This window comes from Aythya ferina, assembly GCF_964211825.1.
Source record: "Aythya ferina genome assembly, chromosome: 27".
NCBI classification, from domain to species: Eukaryota; Metazoa; Chordata; class Aves; order Anseriformes; family Anatidae; genus Aythya; species Aythya ferina.
Genome location: NC_140310.1, coordinates 1,465,377 through 1,487,197, shown reverse-complemented (window position 1 = coordinate 1,487,197; position 21,821 = coordinate 1,465,377). Strand labels below are relative to the sequence as shown.

Here is a 21,821-nt window from a genome sequence, read left to right as displayed (position 1 = left end):
CAGCTAAAACATCCAAGTTCATTAAATGGGTGGAGATAAGGCAAGGTGATATTCAGCTTATTGTTTTTAAATGTTGCTGAAGAAGTAGAGTGATGCAAAGCGTGTTTGTCTTTAAATTCTGCCTGAGAAGACAGCTCACATCTCCAAATACACTGTCAGTGTGCCTACTACCCCTGCAGACTGTTTTGGCCAAGCAGCAATCCTGACAAGGGGCCCCAAGAGATTTCACTTTGGCTGCAGATTGCTAAAGAAAGGGCAAAAATGTAGACAAACTCCCAACCCTAAGGCTTTACAAAACCAGAGGCTATTTCCCTGCTATTAACACTTTGTTGTTGCTCATATTCGTAACTACAGAGTCACTCAAAGATGCTGCTCAGTGAAACTTCCCAAGTGAACTTGAAGGTTGTGGGATTTATTTTTGTTAGGAATTCGGTTACTAGAAGTTACTTCATGGACACTGCTCAGCCACACATCAGTGCTATGGAATTGCCTTTATATCAAGTTTGTCTGCTCCTTGGCTGCCTAAACTGGTCTAAGACACACACATTGTATATGATGCCTCTTCCACATAAATCAAGAAGATTTAAAGTGTCTTGAGCGGGAAGTGTCAGGCAGATGTCTGTGGGTTGTCTTTTCAGATGGCAGTTGCTATGATGAGATGTGGGTCTTCAGATCACCTGGATTCCCAAAATATTGATTCTCCTTTTAAAGCAATGTTAAAAGCAAGTATAACACCATGCCACCGAGTTGCATCTATGCCCGCATTTATTTATACTGAACAGCTTTAAAAATACAGAATAAAATAGCTTTATCTACTATTATTCACAACATCTGGTCCAAATATTACATTTTTAAATATTTGTTTAATGAAGCAATGTTAGAAAAAATATGAAATTAAAAAACTCCATAAAAGAATTACACATCTCAGAAAAAAAAAAAACCCTCTTGCTGTTTAACAAAAAAGTTTTACAGCCAAAGTCAGTCACAAAATATCATGAAAAAAGAAATATTTATCCCCACTGCCTAAGAACAGTTTGTTACGCCAAAGGTTGTTATAAGGAGACAAAGTACAATAATTTGGACTGGCAGCAAGATGACTTACCTGGAAAGATGTAGTAAATGCCAGATAATACACAAGGCAATTCTAAATCTCTCTCTCATATCAGTATGTATGGATGGCAATGCACAGTCACAATCGAATTAGAACTAGACAGGAATATTTTGTATGTTTCTGAACACAAATCCCCAATACTTAAAAGCAGCCCAGCACTAAGCTGTATAGACTCATGGGCAGAAGCTAAACACTGGCAAACTTGTGGCCTCCTCCAATACTGTAATGACTTACCATAGCTACAGAAACATGAGAGCATGGAGTATCTGTCATCCCATGCCCCAAAAAGGCTCTTGGCCTTGGCAAGAAATACTAAGAAATATGTACCCAGTGGGATGTTTTTGGTTTTTTTTTTTTTGGAAAAAAAAAAGTGACCCACTTACTCCTCCCCCCCCGCCAAAAAAAAAAAAAAAAAAAAAAAGTGGGTTATGGTTTAAGAAGGCCACATAAAAGAAACACTGTTTGCTGTGCTGGTCTGTCACATGCATTTTCTACATTGATACACATATGTTAAGCACAAGTTGGTTTAGATTGTATAAACATCCAATGGCTAACTGAAACCATTAGAAGCTGGCTGTTATTACACCACATGTGCCTGTAGTGCTGCTTATACCACAAATTACACAATTTTCGACACCTTTTGTTAAGAATACATAATTGACTGGTCCAGTCTCACTTGACTGATGCTCCTTGTGGTATAAATAGTACCAAGGATTTCAGTTTGCAAGTGCTAATTCTGCATTGGGAGTATCAAGATCTCAGTAGGGAGATGAACAGTAAAGAAACCCTTCAGTTTTTGGTAGAAACATAAACATGGGTAAATAAAGTATACACAACTACTATAGATTCGTCAATGAAGAAATTCTACCATCACATGACATTGTCATGACAATCATATCACTCCCTCCCAGGAGAACTGTGGTAATTATCCTGAGTGGAAATGTTATTTTTTAATATATGGAAATAAAATACTGCAATATTCATGTACAAACCAAGTTGCCATATTTAAAGTCAGTATTAAAAGGCATAAAGCAAATTCTGGGTTTAAGTTTGAACTTTCTGAGTGAGGCAACTGATTAAGTTCCTCTGCCAACACATTCTAATATGACAACATTAATCATAGCTGAGTTCGCTATGAAACCTAAATTTCTAAAGGTATAATTTGCAAGTATTTGCTTTAGAAAAAGTGTTTAAACATGTTAGCAAGAATTCTTAATTTAACTTAAAAAAATACAATAGAATATCAATTACAAAAGTCCCAAGTTACGTTGTTTTGCATACATTTATACCATCTTAGATATGACAAAATGATATTTCTACCATGAATATTTGCCCTTCCATCTTAAAGTTTGGTTGAAACATCTCATTGCCTCTTAACTCATCTCTGAGGTGTTGTCTTCTGTATGTGGTTTTGCTCAACACAGCAATTTGAAAGGCAGGCAATTACCTATAGAAAAAGTACAGTATTGCATTTACTGACATACTTCTATATCCAGCCACCTTTACACATCAAATCCTAGATGTAAACAGCTAAAACAAAGAATTTAAATGCTTTTCAAAACTGCAAGTTAACCCTCTGCAACACATCTGCCAGCAACAACTGCACAGCAGCTCAGACTGCAAACTTTGCTCTTCCAGGTAAGCATATTTCACAACAGCCACTCTAGGACTCAAATGTAGAAAAGTGTACATGGGAGTAGTACTTAGGGTCTGCAATTGCCTGCCACAACTGTACAAAAATGGGGGCAATTCTGAGCATTTCCATCGCAAAGAAAAGTAACCATTGCATTTGCATCTTCTCTGGGACTGTTTCAGATGCATCAGAAAGAGAAAGGGGAGCTTCTCTTTCCAAGGCGAATTATGTATCAGTTCTGTCCTTTGCTCACCTCAAACCACTGAAGAGATGCGTGCTTTAATATAAATATTTGAGATGCAGCAGATGTATCAGAACACTCCCTGCATGTCCAGGGTACCACCACTAACTTCATCATAACCTTTCCCTATACATTACAGGTGCTTCAGCAGATCTCCACTGCAAAATTGAGGCCCATCTTTAACCATTAATGTTTTTAGTAAGATTGACAGTGTTGTTACACGTGATAACAAATTTGGTTACAAAAATGACTGCTAACTACAACTACTTATTTTAGTGTTACCATGTTAAGTGGCAAGAAAAGCAAAGCATGCCAGCTAAACACTACTGCACTTCTCAGACAGTCAACAGAATCAGTACGGCAAAACCAAAAGTTGAGAAAGAATTAAATCCAAGTTTGACAGAGTAATCTGACTTCACCTATTTGGATAGTCTTTCCTACGCTGCAAGAAAAGGGTGGTATTCTGCCCCACGAAGAAAGAAAAAATCCTTGGAGTCGTTGCCATAACTTAAGTGCCACAAATCGTCTTGGCAATTCTTTCTGACATGCTCAATTCAGGCAATACAGAAAACGTACAGCTTTACTCCAGCCAAAGGTGAGAGAAGATAAAATGCTAGTTCTCATCATCTGACCTCTTCAGTGTGTAAGCATTCATGTTGTCAAAAGAATATTTGGGGGAAAAGATTAGAAAAGCCTCACAACACAGCTGTCTCAGTTCACAGCATCACTGGAACTGAAACACTTCAGTATTTACAAGGTGGCACTGTTCTAAATACCAAAACTTTGCCTCTCTCAACATTTTAAAGATAATCAACTTTGGCATTTTACATGATAATAACCACCATATACGGGTGTCTTTTTTTGTTTGTTTCCATTTTTAGTTTATTTACTTATTCTTAACTCTTCCATCTCTCCCGCACATCTTTGGTTGCACATAAATTTGGGAAATTTGGAAGCTTTGTATTACTAATTAGAGGTTTCTGCACTCAAACTATTTGCAAGTGGATGTGGAAATCTAACACCTCACTACCCAAAGAGCAAAATTTCAAATGATAAAAATGACTTAGTTTCACAGGCAAACTAACCTTTGTCTATGACACAATAACTCTTCCGACCAGCTTTCGAGATAGTCCAACTGACACCGAAACTGCAAACTACTGAAAGTTCCCTAAAGCAGGGACACACACATGCTTTGTTACGGAAAAAGCGGCATAAAATAGTTTCTGGAAACAGCCATGACATGCTGAAAAGGATATCAATGGAATCATTCTGATCCTACACTATTCAGTACTGATCCATTAAGCTCTTTCCTTGCCCTCCCCACCCCAACCCTTCCATGCTTCAATAACCAGTAACATTCACGTGGAAGTAGACTCAGAGAAAACAGAGTTCCTGCGCTCCTGTCCAGTAGTCAAACTTTGATAAATATATTAGTGAATTACAGGATCTACTGTTACGTTTTTCCAGGAATACAAAATGCAAGCACCGTAGAGCATACTGGCCTTGAAATTACATTACACTACATTTCCCTGATGATCTCCACAGCTTAAAAATGCTTTTGGGGCCACATTGAAGTCTAAAACTAACTTGCAATAGTAAGAACATTAAACATGAATAAAACTTTTAATTATGAATGCATGACAAACATGAACACTCACATAACATCAGAACTGAGACTATTCCAGGAAAAAAAAAATCTGAATGGTGTCCTGATTGGACCCAATACCCGTTAAACCACCCAGTGGATGAGGACATCAAATGTAGTGTCTCTGTCATTTAAGTTCACCTCTCTGGAAGTAGCAAGCTTTTGTAGTAATCCCACAAAAGAGGGAAAAAATTAGGCAATGCAACAGAAGCCATTCATAGGCAGCACTGACTCTCAACATCCAAACAAGAAAGTTTTACACAGATCCATACCAGCAAACGCTAGCTGCAATTTGACTATCTGGTTTTCCCCACAGGAAAAGCTGTATGTATACAGATGTTAATTGCTTAGAACCGTTTAACTAATTACTGTTTTTGTTCAGAAAACATCTAGCTGGATACATGCGTTTTGCTATAAGAACAGTTATCAGGTCCCATCTGAAGTTAAGTCTCTTATCTCTACAAAACTCAAGCTACATAAGGCCCTTCAAAGAAAACCTATGCCTGGACACCAGTTAGATAGTTAAAAGCCAGGCAGAAAACATTTAAAAATGCAAACTGACAAGAAGTGAGTGGTATCTTCTAAAGCAACGAGCTAACGAAAGTCGGTCATAATTTTCACATGCAAATGGAAACTTCTGTCCTACAACTGGACATCTAACTGAACTATCAAGTAATTTGAAAAATACTCTTATGATTTGCCAGTATAAATTCAGTCTGGTTTCCAGGGATCAGAAAGTATGGAATGTGCAAATCAGTGGTTAGAAAACAATATTTGTGATTAGACATAATTAGATTTTTTTTCCTCCATAGGAACCAAATTTTATGGCATAACTAACGTTACAAGCAATGAATAAGCCAAACTGGCAGCATCAGTGACTTAAAATCACCACAGAAAGTAAAATTTTCCATAGCACTTAAATACTTCAGGAATCTAAGCCCCATTTTAAATAAACAGATTTGTGTATACAGGTATCTGTAGTTTCTGGAAAAAAAATCAAACAGGAGTATTTGCAAATTTGACTCAGAGACACTAGATCTGGCTACCACCACCCACAACAGGAAAGCTTTTTTTTTTTTTTTTTTAAATCCGTCTCAGCTCTGGTTCCAGAATTTAAACGCAGATATACAAAACATATATTTTAATGCTTCTTAATCAGCAAGAAACTGCAAATACATCTCTTACTACAACTAGATAATATAATTTCAACTAAGGCTATACTGCAGCTTCTGAGTCTTCATCTGAACTCCTGCAGTTGCTGCTTTTCCTGAAGCCTTTCCACGTGTAACCCATGAAGGTAGGGCTGATGGGCAGGAAGCTGAAACACCTGTATTTTTTAATGAAGTTCATGCCAAAGGGCAAATCATATGTTTCCATGCCATCCAGTGACTTGCTTCCTTTACCAACCCCTTTCTTCCATTTCCTTATTCCTCTTTCTTCAGGGCTTCCTAAAAGTAAAATAAATAAATAAATAATAGGTACACATATAGATTTATACATACACAGACACACACACATGTGTAATTGAGGTAAGAGAAGAAAGAAAGCAAGCCTCAAGTCTCAGCAAAGCACTGGAAAAGACCTAGAATCCTCAGAGGTAGAAAAAAGGGAAAAAATATTGGAAATAGCGAGTGTCTGTTTTAGTATATATTTGGAATTTGAGGCAAACTTTTGCTCTCAAATGAATGGAAGCAGGTTTGGATCCTAAAATATTTTTACTGTATTTTCTGAATAATTCTCCTCTGGTTTCTTTTTTTTTTTTTCCCCAGTTATCTTCTATCTTTAAAGAAGATGAAGTCCTTAACTTGAATAAGATTCAAAGCATTATCAAGGAAACTGAAGCACACAGGAACGAAGTGGTCTACGGAAGGTGTTTAAAAATAGAATAAAAGCGGCAATCACTTCCTCATGTCCTGCATTCTTTGAAATGAAGTACTATCATAATTCAGTACAAGAGTCATTATTTCAAGTAAAATTACAAGTTCATATGCTGACCTGGAATGGTATTATCCAAAATAAATGCAACACAGCCACCAACAAACATGGCTGTAGTGAGAAGAACATTTAATACTTGATCAATGCCTGTTATTCCTAGAGGAACAGAAAGGAAAAAAAAATTAGTATTTGAATTTTTAACATATATATGTACATCCTATTCATTTAATGTGGGAGAACTTTAAACTAATATGGTCCACCACAGGGACCCCTTATTTCCAAAAATTCCATGAATTTTCATCTGCTTTTAAAAATGTCATGAAATACTGTTTAAGTTTCAACCACAGACAACTGTATAACTGAAATTATATAGAAAACTTCAAAATAGAAAAGGAAAATTTTCATGATATAATATCATGTGGATTAAAATAACACTGTCATAACCACTATTAAGGAGGTAGTATTAAAAAAAAATCAAAAACAAAACCGCTTCTCCATAGATTCAATAAATCTGCAGATTTGCCAACAGTCTGAATCAAGTTCATTAAAATTCAGGCTCAAAGCATGTCTAGAGAGACAAAGAATGTTCGAAAATGAAAACATTTCCAGTTTTCAAGTTCTAATTTGGTATTTCCCCTTCCTCTTTTGACATTATTTAAAACTCAGATTCACCTTTCCAGTCCTTATTCCAGTCCAGCTGGCAACTGTGTCCTTGCATTGCTCCACAATTTTATCCAAATAAAGCAAGACAACTTGAGACGTATCACACTGAAACAATCAACTCAGCTGTCAAGATCCAAAATAATTTTCCTCTGAATGTACCTGCCTTCTTACCTATAGCTTTTATTGTCTCTGCAATATTTTGTTTTCCTCTTATTTACTTTGTACTTGCATCTACTTTGTATATCAATATTAGGTAAAAATACGCTTCATGTAAATGAACAGAAACACATACCTGTCACCAGTGGATTTTGTTTGAGATAGCTTGGGAGGACAAGCCCAAAGAAAATAGAAAATCCAAGTACAAACAGATTGCGAGAAGAATTTAAATCTATGAACTGGAGGTTTGACAGACCCACAGCTGTAATCATCCCTAAATTAAAAAAAAAAAAATAGTACAAGTCTCAGCTTTTAGACTTTTTCATTGGGGGGGGAGGGGGGAGGTAAGATAAATGCAGCACTAGAGTAAAAAGATATTGCCACAGAATACACAAAGAGGAGCAAAAACCATACGTTACCAAAGAGAGTACAAAAGAGGGCACCAAGCACAGGGTCAGGCAGCGATGCAAAGAGAGCACTGAACTTGCCAACCATCCCAAGCAAGAGCATGAAGGCTGCTCCATATTGTATAACCCTGCGACTTCCAACCTGCACGAGAACAAAAAGGAAAGCACACTGGAAAAAGTTTGTACTTTGTCCAACTTTGTGCCTTGCATCTTATTTTATTATTCCCTTTCAGATTCAAAGCTTCTTTTCAAGCTTCCCCATATATTTTTGCAGTGTTAAAACACAAGCTGCAGACCCTTTGCAAATGTCTTGGAGGACTCAGCTGTAACATGGCTGCAGTCCAGTTCTAACATAAAACTTCGTTTGACTTTGTTTTCATTAACGTTAACAAAACCATCTTTGTCTGCTATAGCCACTATAACCATGAATTGTGGCATGGTCCCATCTACAATAAAAAAAATAAACCAACAATAACTAGGAGTGATTGCAAACGGATCAACTGTAGTGCAAACAACAACAAAATAATACCATGTGTTGCTGCCCTTTTACACAAGAATAATGTATCTCTATCTATAAATCATCTTCCACGTAGTTCACTTGAAGCAGATGTAGCCTTTCTAGATAAATTATCAAGTGATTTTATAATATTCCACCAAGATCAGAACTGAATTTGCTTCATATGCAAATCATGGCCATGCTACCACCGAAAGCAAGTGTCTGCACTTCCTTCCCATTTTAAGCATTCAGACTTCAGGGTAGTAGTTGTCTGGCATTATGTAGTATTAGTAGTTGGTAAACCTGAATGTTCAATATTTTAAATAGTGTTGTATTTGCTTAAGAGGTCCACTAGAAACAACAACAACAATTTTGTTATGCTGATAACGTAGGTACTACTAGCAAAGCTCTTTGTAGGTCTGTCTTTTAGAGATTACTATGCTCCAAAGAAAAGCTGATGTTAATTTGTTAATCATGTGTGACTGAGCTAAATAAGTTATACCAAGAAAAAAAAATATACTAGCCATTTTTAGGGTAAAATTATTCCTCCTATATTTTTCACTGTTTAACTGTTAGATCAGACATGTTCACCTACAAAAAGAAGCTAGACAGTAAATTCTGGCATTTCAGTAGAACAGTGAGTTAGCCTACAACTTTCCCTATTTAAATAAAAACACTCATTTCCTTATGATCAACAATAACCTTGTTCTAAAATTAACTTGCTGTATAAAACAGGCAGATTCTTTAAAAAAAGAAAAATAATGACAGCGACTGGTTTATGCAAATCATCATTCTCTACAAGCAAAATAGATTAAGCTCCAATAAAGTTTTAAAAGCTACTGAAAGCATCTTAGTCAGCATATAGCTCAAAATATTTAATTATTCCAAGGAACTTGTACACATTCTTTAAGTAATTATTTTGGAGTGCATGAATAAGGATATGGTACTTAGTTCCTTACAGATCATCATCAGTATTATGGCATAAGCTGACTATAATTTTGGCCCAACAAATGCATTTTCATCGATTACCCTCTCATCTACTATAATTCACTCACAGACTAGCCCAAAGACTTTGCAGTATTACCATCCAGTAAAAGCCTCATATTTAAATTCTAAAATGTAACCATATACTGATTTGAAGCAAAGTATATGCCTTCTCAAACGTTGCATCAGTATAATGGGATCACTGGGACTATATAGTCTTTTTGCTCATGAACACAGGAGATAGTTTCTCACAAATAAACAGCAGAGTATCAAAGTAGTAAAAATCTGTTTTTATATAAATTGAAGTTGCAAAACTATTAGAGTTTTAGTGACAGATGTTCAACCAGGAAAACAGGACACAGCAATCCAACTGTGCAATCCTGGAAAAGGCTTACTCACTTTTCCATCACACTCTCTGAACAAACCTAACTGTAGTTAACTCTGTTCTCTATAACAGCTGCCAGCTTAACATTAGTTCTTTTGCTTTTTTCAAAGCAAAATACATGCTCATTTCTGTGGACTCTTAATAAAAAAGCACTGTTAATTCATATAAATATGAAGTGAATAACACAGAGAGCAGAACAGAATAAACCTTTAAGGATTTTTCTAGCAAATTTCTTCTAGGAAATTTCCACCAACAACTCAAAGGAAGACTTATACAGACAGCAGATGGTGCTATTACTATTTATATTTTATTCCAAAAGCAAACAAAGCCATCCTTTGTGCAGAAAAAAATGGCTGAAGATAAATTCATCATCTATATTAGATTAAGCAAGGGGGACGAGTTATTTTAAGTGGAGTGCATGCATTTTAGATCTTGTATTCATTAGACAGATTTAGAGCTTACAAACCAAATACACAGCAAGCTGTACATATTTGCAATGTAAATTATCTTACCAATTTTGCCAGTATTTCTTAACACAGTTAAATTAACAATGCCAAGCAAATCTCTCTGCAGTCCAAGGTCTCTCAGTTCAACAGGGCATTCAAGCACACACATGCAGTTTAGTGCGTGAACAAATTTCTCAAGTGCTTAAATATTTTGCTAAATAACATCCCCAAAAATATGCATTCCCCTAAGCATGCTCAGTGGTTTAAAAACCTATCACAGTGGAGACATATTTAGCATACATGTAATTTGAAGTTACTTTTACCAGATCTTCAGTTCTAGTTGTGTCAGTGTCATGTCCTAATACAGTTGTGGGTAAGACCTACAGATCTCAGTTTCCATTTTATTTTGTGTATGAAGTGAGACACTAGAAACAGTCAGTCCTCTAGAGTTGCTAACAGAGTCTAGACATCCAAAAAATATCAATTTCTATACTGTCAATAGTGTTTGTGCCTCAAAAAAAAAACAAAAAACAAAAAACAAAAAACCACACCATTGAGCCTTAGAATACTTACTTGTTTTTCAAAAGGACAGTTTATTTAGTATCATCTGCTTTACGTACATTTTCTAAATGCTATTTACTTTGAACGAACAAGATTTTTGGGGTCCTTATCTAGAATGGATTTCTATTAGACAAGGTCTAGTACAGAAAGTTACATGAATTCAGAGTACTCTATGAATTTTGTCTGCACAAAATACTATTTTGCAGAAGAGGATTATGCTGTGAAATGTGAAAATGGCATAAGCCAACCACCAGAGGAGATAAAATACTCAAGTCACTGACCACTGACATCAAGGTAAAGAACATACCTTTGTGATGCCCAAGACGCCAATGTTAGGGCTGGAAGAAGTGGATCCATTCCCTGTCCCAAATACTCCATCCAAAACACAGGAGAGACCTTCAATAAAAATCCCTCTGTAATTCACAAACAGAAAAAAATGTCAAACTTGTATTAGTGTAGGTTCACTTCAGATGGTGCTTCATGACTGTCGTGCCTATTCAGGCATCTGCACAAGATTTTCTAATTCACATTTCAAGCTCCAATACACCTGGAAAAACACCTTGGGTTCTGTTTAATTTGTCTTAAGATACCCTTGTTCTTAAAAAAAAAAAAAAAAAAAAAAAAAAAAGGAAATTACAAAATAATTGAAGTTAAAATTAGAGCTGTTCTTATTTCTAAAATCATGCTTCAGGTGAATTCAACAAGCTACGCTGATTCCAGAACTGATTTGAGTTCTGTCCTCACTGAAATTGTACTACTAAGTTCCTCAGACTCCAGCAGGAATAGGACTAGTTTTTCAATGTTACATTTGAATCAAGAGTTCAACATGACTGTTGCGTCTTCCATTTCAAATCCTTGGTCCTTATGTTTGACCAAATTTTAACACTTAATCTGAGAGCACATTCCTGTCTTCTCCTGAGGGGGTTAAATAAGTTTTTAAAAAGTAGTGTAAGATACTGAAAAATGTATATATGTGAATTTTTTTTGACGTACCTGTTTATTGCATGAATAGGTGGAGGAGGAGCACATGACAACCTGGCACAGGCATAGTAATCTCCTATTGATTCAATAATGCTAGCAACAACTGCACTAAGCATTCCTATAACTCCAGCAGCTGAAATTGTTGGCAGTCCCCACTGAACTGTGAAGAAAAGAAAACTGAAATCTCTCATGCCACAGAAAGCAATGTAGATATCAAAACATATGGCAATTCTTTAATCCTTAATGGAATCAAAAAATTCCCTTAACAGTAACACAGCCTGGCAAGTTCAATTAGATTAAAGGAGTAAAGGAATAAATGCCTAACTAACTGCTTTGATCATGCTTGGGGGAAAAAAAAATAAAATAAACACAACCAAAACCCTAAACCCTACCAAAAAGATTCCTCATGTGCAGAAGGAAGGAATTTAACTACTGTTTGGAAAAAAAAAAAAAGAAAAAAGCCAACAATAATTCAGATCAGTGAGGCAAATGCGACTTAATTATTGTTGCTCTGAAAACTCAGTCTTTGGTTGCAAGTTTAGTCTACCAAACAAAGACAAGATCCAACAGCCAGCTATGATAACTGCATAAACACCTTCCAATTCCAAATTTTTGTAGAAGGGAAAGTAAGATTAATTTAAGCCTGTAGAAAAGCTTGGCAGGTTTTCCACAGCAATTGCCTTGATGCTTTTTATCTCTTTGAAATAGAAGAGCCTCTCACAACAAAAGGGACTTTAAGTCACACAAACGTGAATGAACAAGGCTTTACAAATAAGAAAGGTCTAATCAGGGTGGAGAGAAGTTTTCTGCCTCTTCTTTCCCAAAACCTTCTATTATACATTTTGCAAGTAATGCTTTAGAAGTGGTTTCTCCTAAGAGCTAATCAGAATCAAAGTATATGGAAAACCACAATGAAGCTCTTCATTAAGATCTAGTGGTATTCATAATTTCTATTCCAGAAGAATGTTATTCTATTATGATGATGTTTATTTCTGAGCAGCACAAATGAGTTGTACAATTCTATCTTATGTCCTAAGAAACAGCCTTTAACAGCTTCACACTTAGAGCAAAAGAATAAAACCAATGAAGATGTCACATAAAGCATTTTGCGCTGTTTTCCAATTCCTTTTTTCCTTTGAAAAGCATTAACTAGTATCCTTTGGCTTTTCCATAAGCCCAATTCTAACAACACTTCTGGAAGCCAGGACGTTTTTGTGCAGTTGCCTAACATTCGTCCTAATTCAAGAACAGGTGTGTTTGGGGACAGGGGAAGCGTATTAAGTTGGAAAAACTCCATACACTACTGATTCCTTTGACAACAAGAATCAATGATTTCAGTAGCTCTCTGCAGGAGTTATAACAATATATCTTTCTTATAGTATAACATTAACAGCAGTTACCCGCAATATCAACACATAGAGATAAGTCAACCATTACATGCAAACCCATGTTACACATAAAGTCACAACCTCATTATTAGGAGTCAAGAGTCACCTAGCTAAACCTTACAAGTTCAGGCTTCAGAGTCTTGGTCTTTCCTGTGTGAGACCTTAAGGTATGACATTAAAGAGCAAAAGAAGGGGAAAAAAACAAGCGTATGTCGCCCTGAATCTAAATATAGTACTGAGAAAAAGATAGCAGGGTTTCTAAGAAGAACACAAATGATACTCATAGGCCAACTATTAGAAGAAAACAGCCCTTAAAAACAGACATACTTACAAGGATAAGGAACTTTGAACCATGGAGCTACCAACAGCACTCCTCGTCGGGCATCTGTGCGAGCATAGAAGCCGTACTTTGAACTGTCAGGGGGAAAGACGTCCGTCACAGTGAAGATGAAACAAAGCAGCCATGACACCAAAATCGCTAAAATAATCTGTGAAAGAATATAAAAAAAGAAGCTGTTTAGAATAAACTATAATTGGCAATATTCACCAATAGCAGTTTCTACACAGACTATTGCGCGCACATCTGAAGTGTGCAATCTTAAGTGATATTTTAAATCTGAACAAGCAGTTAACCCTGTAATAGATCCACTGAGTATCTTTTTCCTCTAATAAAAGTGCTGTTACAAAAGCTTTAGAATTAGAGTAATTATTCTCTCCCATAACAAATGGATAAGTCTCCAAATGGGCACTTACATGAACAAGTGAATTAAGTCTACGTTAACACAGAAATACAAGGAAGTCTTTCACATGGAGAAACAGAGTATTGCTTTCATAAAACTAAAAGATAATGATCTTGCCATTCCTTTTTTTGAAGGGCACCATTTTGGCTTTCACTACATGCACAAGCCTACCTCCTTTTCTATCCCCTTCCTTCCCCTCCCTCATCTTCATCACTCCAGCAGCTCCTCATTAGATACGAATGCCAGAATGTTATCTAGTAAAACTACGAGACTATTTCCTGTTGCAAATAAGCCATTTAGTTAAGTTCCTCACAAGCACATTTAAGCTTTTATCTCAGCTTTGTGATCTACTGTACTATCTAGAAAAATTAAAATCAAGAAAAAAGCCCCAAAACATAAATTGGTTTACTTTTGCCAACTGAAGAACCAGTTCAACTACTTACAGGGAACATCTTAAAAAGCTGCAGCCTATAAGCTGTCCATCCTTTCTTGGATTTGTAAATGGGTAAGGGAAATTTGACGTTTCTGGCATACTGAGAAAACAGCAACACTAGGAAAATAGTCCTGAGGAAAAAAAAGGAGAGTAAGACAAGAGACATGCCATTAGCACCAATATTTTAAAAATCCTTCTCAGCAGAAACCTGATAATCCTTCAGGTTGTTCAGACTCAGAATATAAATGTACATGCTAAATTTAGCATAAGACAAAATATAATGAGAGAGTGTATTTTAAATAAATTATTATTCCACAAAATCTAAAACTACGTCATTTGTATTCTAAAGTACTGCAACAATAGTCAGCAAACAGGTAAAAAAGAACAGGAAAATGAATCAGAAATATTTTCAGAGTTAAGACAACCTTTAGCAAAGAGGTAGGCTACATATCTCTTTTCTTTTTGTCTCAAATTCTGTAACTATGTGCACCCATGTCTGCACCACACACAAAGGCTACTCCTAGGAAATCGGAAGAAACAGGAAAACTGGAAGCCAATCACAGGCCAGAGCAGTTATACAGTCATTTTTGCATAAAACTTAAAAGCACTTGAAAAATGTCTGCCTTGGGAAAATCTGTCTAAAATTCTTAAGAAGCCCTAAGTATGGTGTATGTGCACTTTAACTTTTACATAGCTGATTAACTAGCTGAATGGAGCCCCAAAACCAAAATTCCAGTGAGCTGCAGTTCACCAGTAACCTAGTTTATTACAAGTTTTAGATGCCTTATGTATTATGCACTTCCCCCTTGTCAAAACTGCTAAGATTCTCTGTATGTTAAAAATAATTTAAGTCTACAGCTAAAATCCACTGCAATGCAAAATAAAAACCCAGGACAGGTTGTTTAATTCTGAAACAGTCAAAAAACATTTTCCTGTAAAAAGACTAAAAAAAGAGTCAAAGTGCCTGAACGAGTAAGGCTTTTCTGAAATTTGAGATGATGTTTTCATCGGATTTATTTAAAAAAAAAAAAAAAAAAAAAAAAACCACAAGATTTTATTTTAAGCTTCCCTTCATTTTCTATTCAAGATCAGTTTTAGTATACAAAAAACAAAACAGAGCTTTATTTTCCCTCAGTCTCCAGGAACAAAGAACTCTGCACAAGAAGGGTGTCATTTATAGCCTTTACCCCTGACTAAAGTCAAATGATAAAGACACCTTTTCCTTCACATTCAGGAAACACTTTGGCATCTCTCCAGAAGTCTATTATAGAAAGATGATGGCCTCCACTCCCTAACAGCAGCTATTCCAGAATGTTAGCCCTGAGGACAGGCAGTTACCATGATTTTATTTGAAAGTGGCTTATATGATTTAAAACAGTGAGGAGGATTCATGCAATGCATGGTATGACAGAGGCTAAAGCAGGAGACATATGCAAGAAATAAAAACAACAACTAAAAGTCCTGAACTGTTTCACTGATAACATCAAGATTAATTTCTCAGTTTGCTTGTCTACATAGTAGAAATAATACTGGGTCATTTAAAATACTACCAAAACTTTAAGTACCCAAAGAAACATTTCATTCACCAGATGTACAAGTGTACGAATTCAGGAATACCTGCTGTTTTTACAGAGCATAATGTGTTGTGTTTTATTATTAAATTATTTCAAACCGGCACCTGCAGAACAAGCAAGGTCAGAAAATTCTTCTGGAAACTGAAAACCTTGTCAAATAACACCTGCAGCTAATAGAGGATCATAGCTCTTACACAGATATTATTCTGCCGTGCTAGATAGTGAGTGATACAATCATTTTATCTCATCAGAAAAATTGAGACAATTCAAGTGCCACATCTTGCAGAGATCAAGTTATTTTTTAGTGACTCTATATGGCTATGAGTTATTTCCAATGAGGGCATAATTTTTGAGTGGCAGAAGCCAGAAATACTTTATGGTTGGGTAATATTTAAACTCTGTCCCTAAATTCACTTGTTTTCTCCATCTGCAAAATATCAACTTCCATCACAGGTCTATACGATTGATATAATGTTAGTCCCAACTTGCATGCAATGTGTTTTACAGGAAAACAAGTGTTCCTTTTGGTCAGCTGCTTAACATAAAAGAGTAATTGTCCTGGTTTCAGTTAGGACAGAGTTAATTTTCTTCCTAGTAGCTGGTAGGGTGCTATGTTTAGCATTAGGATGAGAAGAGTGCTGAGAACACGCTGATGTTTTAATTGTTGCAGAGCAGTGCTTACACCAAGCCAAGGACGTTTCAGCTTCTCACTCTGTCCTGCCAACGGGCAGGCTTGGAGTGCAGCAGGAGCTGGGAGGGGACAGACTCAGGACAGCTGACCCAAACTAGCCAAAGGGGTATTCCATAATATATAGGGGTGGCTAGCCGGGGGGGGCAGGACTGCTTGGGGTTAGGCGGGGCATCAGTCAGCGGGTGGTGAGCAATTGCATTGTGCATCACTTGTTTCATACACACTGTTAGTAGTAGTATTATTACCATCATTATTATTATTATTATTATTGTTATTATTATTTTTCTGTCTTAATAAACTGTCTTTATCTCAACTCACAGGCTTCACTTTCCTGTTTCTCAACCTCATCCCAGAGAGGGAGGGGGGAGGGTGAGTGAACAGCAGCGTGGTGTTTAGCTGCCAGCTGGGTTAAAACACAACAGTAATCATGATGCTAACACCCAAAGTAAGAGTCTTAAACAGCCCTTTTAATCATAAGCTGCACTTACAGAATACTTTATATGTTCAAAGTACTGTGCTAACAGATTAGTTAGGTCAGAATCTGATTGGATCAAGACATTCCTTCCACTTCCAGAGCAAGCACAAAGTTGGTTGCTATACATCGGATATTCTAACTGCTTCAGCCAATTTCATACTTCATAAAATGTGGTTTTCATCCTGATTTGGCTGGTTATCAACAGTATTTCACAGGATACTTGTCACTAAATTAACAGACTCAGCAGTCCATGGCTCCCCAACCAGCTAGTTTCACAAAACTCTGTTCTCCAAACCTCACTTTCAGCCTCCTTTCCTTCCTCCTCTCCCAGAGTCACTGTGGTCTTCATTCCCAAATTGCTAGCTGACCCTATTCCTGTACACTGTACTCCTCTCCGTGATGGGAGCACTGCAATGCTACCTTTGGCAGTCAAGCAGACTCCGGTTTTTCATTGGCACTCCAAAATTCCTCCATGACAACTTACCAGATGGGACCCACTGGCCTAAGACAAGAACACCCAGGAGTACTTACAACATTGCGATACCCCAGTGTTTGCCAGCTCTTTCTCCAGCTGCTTGGAAACCAGAGAGGCCAATTAGAGCAACAGTTGGAGTGATGGTCAGAGGTCCAATGTATCGCAAGAGGGCGCCAGGAAGGCCAAGCAAACCAATCACCACTTCTATCAAGGAGGACATGATAATAGCACCTTGGATCTGAACACACAAAAATGGGAAAGAGACAGTTCAGCTGCATCTTGAAAGCAAAACCAAAACATTTCTTTTTCTACTCTGGCTTACAAACTGCAGTTAAAAGAATTCAGTGACACAGAAGAACTCAGCAAATTTTTCGTCATAAAACAGCTCATTAGGTTCAAGTGACTTATTGCTTAAGCATAACACTTATGGTTTTCTTCACAAAACTATTACACAACAGACCAGTGGGCCAGTCTGGTAGTTGTGTGGATAGCACATCACACTGTCAGACAGGAGACCTGGGTTCCAGGCTAACCTTTAAGCTCTCAGATCGAGCCGGCAAGGGTTGGTGGCGCCACGGAGGTGATGCTCCTAGCTCCTAGGGGCAGTGTATGCTGCATTGTTCACAAGTGCTCCTTAGAAGCTGGTATAGAGCAGCGTTGTGGTCTCAGGAGACTGTCAGCCCTCTTGGCTGCAGGGCTCTTGGCAGGATGTAGCTATGGTTTGAACATGGGGAAGAGAGAGGGGTTGTTTTTAATTAAGAAAAAGTTTGCAGCCCAAAGCAACGGGATGGGAGATAAATTCCATGACACACGCCTTAATTTGGACTACACTATCTAGCAGCCTAGTGTGATGCCTGGGCACAACCCTCATTGTGAGCTCTGCGGAGACTGATGAAGTTCAGACTGTGATGCTGCGAATGGAAAAGGAGTTTGGTGTATTTCAGCAAGTATCTTGGGAGAATCAATGTCTCATCAGGATAGTCTCCAATTTAAGACACCTAGTAATGAACACATTGGCTAACTGCATTTTACCTTCCACTGGACAGCCTACTGAACAGAGTAACAGAAGGCAAGTGGTAGTAGCTTATGGTTTGCTGAACTGCTACTGGTGAGCACAAATTGGTGAGTGCTACAAGAACAGTTATTCATCTCACTTGCGCATTTTACTGAGTATCTTTTGGAATGTGGCAACTAACTGATTGTATTTGCTGTTCAGCAACGAACAAGTTGAAAAAATGAAGACTTCCATGAAATGAGTAAAGGGATATATTCAAATGAAATTGCAGTGAAAGAAGAAATTACCAACTTAAAGACAAGAACACACAGATGGTTAAATGAGAAACTTAACTGAAATCGGACAGATCAACAGCTAAAGGCTACTCCCACATTACCTCTCGTATTCTGGGATACCAGATGTGCTCAGTATGAAGCAGGTCTGTTGTTCCATTTGTAACTGTTATATCTTACCAAAAGAAAAGACAAAACACAGGTACTTATTCCTCAGCCACTTTTCCATATTTAATAAAAAATAAATTTCTCCTTAAGCTGTGTCTAACAAATGAGACTTAATTTACACAGAAAAGAAGTTCTGCAGTGCTACAAATCGCATAATATCATGCTTACATTTCCCAAGAGCTAACCACTAATTTTACCCACTGTACCAAAGCGGGTAAAAAAAAAAAAATAACCTCCAGAAATAAAGGTCATATAGATCATTTTTTCCCCACCCCAATAAATGGTGGAATGGAGAAGTACTCAATTGCACACTAGGAATCAAGGAAACATTCCAATGTTTGTTGTTTGCCAATTTAGGTTATTCACTGAATGATGAATTGACCCATACTAACAACCCCATCTGACGCCTTTTGAAAGTTAAAAGGTTCAAGAGCAAAATGCAGCAAAGGCTCTTTCTGAAAAGTTGAAATAGTGGAAAAATTGCTTTTGCAATCAAAGGTTATCAGACAGTTTTTTCTTTCAACAAGTTGCATGTTAGGACATTGGCGTATTTTGTCAAGAAATATCCAACACAGCCATAACATCTGAAGTACACCACAGTATGCCTTTACATCTTGAGCACTGAAACCCACGTGTTCTTTCCCAGTAGCTGAGTACTCCAGTGTGAAAATGTGAATGCTTAAAGCTATGTTTTACACAGGAAAACACTAGAAAAATTGATTAAGTGGTCATGAGTGAATTGAAGACTGTTATAAACACACAAATAACAGAAATATAAATCGCTAGAGAATCTAAAGGACCTCAAACACCCTCGCCTCCCTACCCCTCCCCCCCCCCCGAAGACCTTCAATTAGAATCTGGCAGTCTTGTTTCTATACAGTGCCATCTTGCACTGCCCACAACCTTATTACTGAATAACCACGCCCCATTAAAAAGAAAACATCTAGAGCTGTTTCCACTTCAGTTTTGTAACCTAAATTAAAGAAAAGGCAGCCTACACAACCAGTTTTACTGCACATTTTCATTAGAAATAAATTCACTACCTTTCAGGATGGCAAAGGTAGCAAAGAAAAAGTTAAAAAGAACATCCAAATGTTGCTAAAGCCTGCTCTGCAAAGACTATGAATGAGAAAAAATACTGATCCTGAGGTGATGCTGAGCATTGCTCAGAATTACTACTACTACTCCTCAACTAAAAAGGACTCTTATGGACTCACTACTTCCAAATAGAGGACACAATCATTTATTTAACCCTTCTGCCATTCTCTATATTAACAAAGTAATTATTTTAAGCTACTGCCAGATTTCTTAATATTAAAAGATCTCTCTCTCTTCCTCCTCCCTCTCTCCCCCCCTCTCCCTCAAAGCAAAATTGTAACTGGATGTTAACCCTAACATGAACAGGTTTTCTTATAAGGCCTTCAATTTTCCCTTAAAACTTTCTTACAGTTTTCATCTTCTATCTAACTCCTTTAAATAGATTGGACATAAATATAAAGGCTTAAAACTAGAATTCCACAAGGGCATTTTAAGAATTATTCCAAAGCAAGGAGGCACCAAGTTCAAATGTTGCAAAATTAGATTTATTTATTTTTATTCCCTGCTCATTACTTTCAGTTTCTGTTTGAAAAGGTTCAGCAGTTGCACTATATGTCATCCTACATCATTTGTCACTTAAATGGGAGCAAGCATAAACGACAATTACCTGTATTATTACATTTCCACTTCTCCAGGGAAAGTATTGCTCTAGCAGGCGCTAAGAATGCAAAAGCACTTGCCTGAAACAAGGGTAACCTGGTGGAAAGGGAAAGAGGAGATATTACCCTGTGATACAGTATTGTGTCAGGGTATCAACTGCAGTTAGGTGCTTACTCATCCTCAAAACAATCCTTTATCAGGTAGTTACGAAATATGAGAATTTCTTATTAAAAAAGGACAGACATAGAAATGCTAAGACATCACAAGTGAAATCTTAACATAAGACACTACATGAGTGAAGTTATTAACACGATGCCTATAACAGATAATTACTGGATACTGGCACACAGGTACCAGACATTGACTTGAGTTTTTGACTCGGTATCATAACAAGGATAAGGATGCACGTTCTGATCTAAGTACTAGCCAGACTCCTGAACAAGCAGCTTTTACAGTCCCACAACATTAAAAAAGCTCTTTGACAGAAGTAAGCAGTCTGTATATTCTACCTTTTCTTTGCATAACTTGAAGTATAGTCATTTACAAATTCATCTTTAAGTGTACATGTAAATAACAATTAGGCTGATAAGTGCTGATTAGATGTTCCAGGTGGCTAATAACAATAAATGCAAACGTTGCAAGAATTTCAAGATGACATTCTTAGCATTGGTGTTTATACTTCCCAAAAGGTTCAATATCTGAAGAGCATTCACCAGCACCAATTATGTATTTATTGAATAAACCATAGCATGCATAGCATTACAAATATCCAGATGTTACTTAACTACAAAGAGGATGCACTTTGAACTATTCTGCGAACACCAAGGATTGGATCTCAAACCATAACATGTGAAACAATTGCTCATGCAGCTCTTGTTACTGCACTACATTTATGGCTGTTTTACAGCCATAATCAAGTGCATTGATGCCAGTACAAGTACCAGTAAAGGAAAAGAACTACCTGCAGCAGATTTAGATAAAGATCAGAAAAGGGACAAGAAAGATGAAAAACGTCTGTAGGGGAAAAAGATCATGCTTCTGTTCTGAGTTTTTCTCTGTCGAACATGTTACGGACAACGGCTGTAGAAGTTCACAGGCAAGAAATTAGAACAGCTGAACTACTACTGGAAAGGAGTTTGGGCCATAACCAATCTAAAATGTTGACCCACCTACTGCAAACTTTGAAAGCTACATTAAAAAATTTAAACTCTGTAAAACATATGAGCCACCAAAGCACACCTGACCTGC

The 21,821-nt window shown here is 37.0% G+C and overlaps 1 protein-coding gene across 3 annotated transcripts in view; it reads right to left on the bottom strand.

Moving 5' to 3' along the window:
• Positions 1-747: 747 nt before the first annotated feature.
• Positions 748-21,821, bottom strand: part of SLC23A2 (solute carrier family 23 member 2) — a 58,163-nt gene continuing 37,089 nt past the window's right edge. For all 3 annotated transcript variants that reach the window (XM_084499311.1, XM_084499312.1, XM_084499313.1), the window contains 11 exons: positions 20,581-20,669; positions 18,812-18,882; positions 17,477-17,658; positions 14,216-14,336; positions 13,364-13,520; positions 11,657-11,804; positions 10,971-11,076; positions 7,804-7,933; positions 7,521-7,658; positions 6,626-6,721; positions 748-6,078 (listed from right to left, as the gene is read on the bottom strand). In XM_084499311.1, the coding sequence (XP_084355437.1) occupies positions 5,846-6,078; positions 6,626-6,721; positions 7,521-7,658; positions 7,804-7,933; positions 10,971-11,076; positions 11,657-11,804; positions 13,364-13,520; positions 14,216-14,336; positions 17,477-17,658; positions 18,812-18,882; positions 20,581-20,669 (1,471 nt within the window). In that variant the 3' untranslated portion in view covers positions 748-5,845. The remainder of the gene's footprint in view (positions 6,079-6,625; positions 6,722-7,520; positions 7,659-7,803; positions 7,934-10,970; positions 11,077-11,656; positions 11,805-13,363; positions 13,521-14,215; positions 14,337-17,476; positions 17,659-18,811; positions 18,883-20,580; positions 20,670-21,821) is intronic.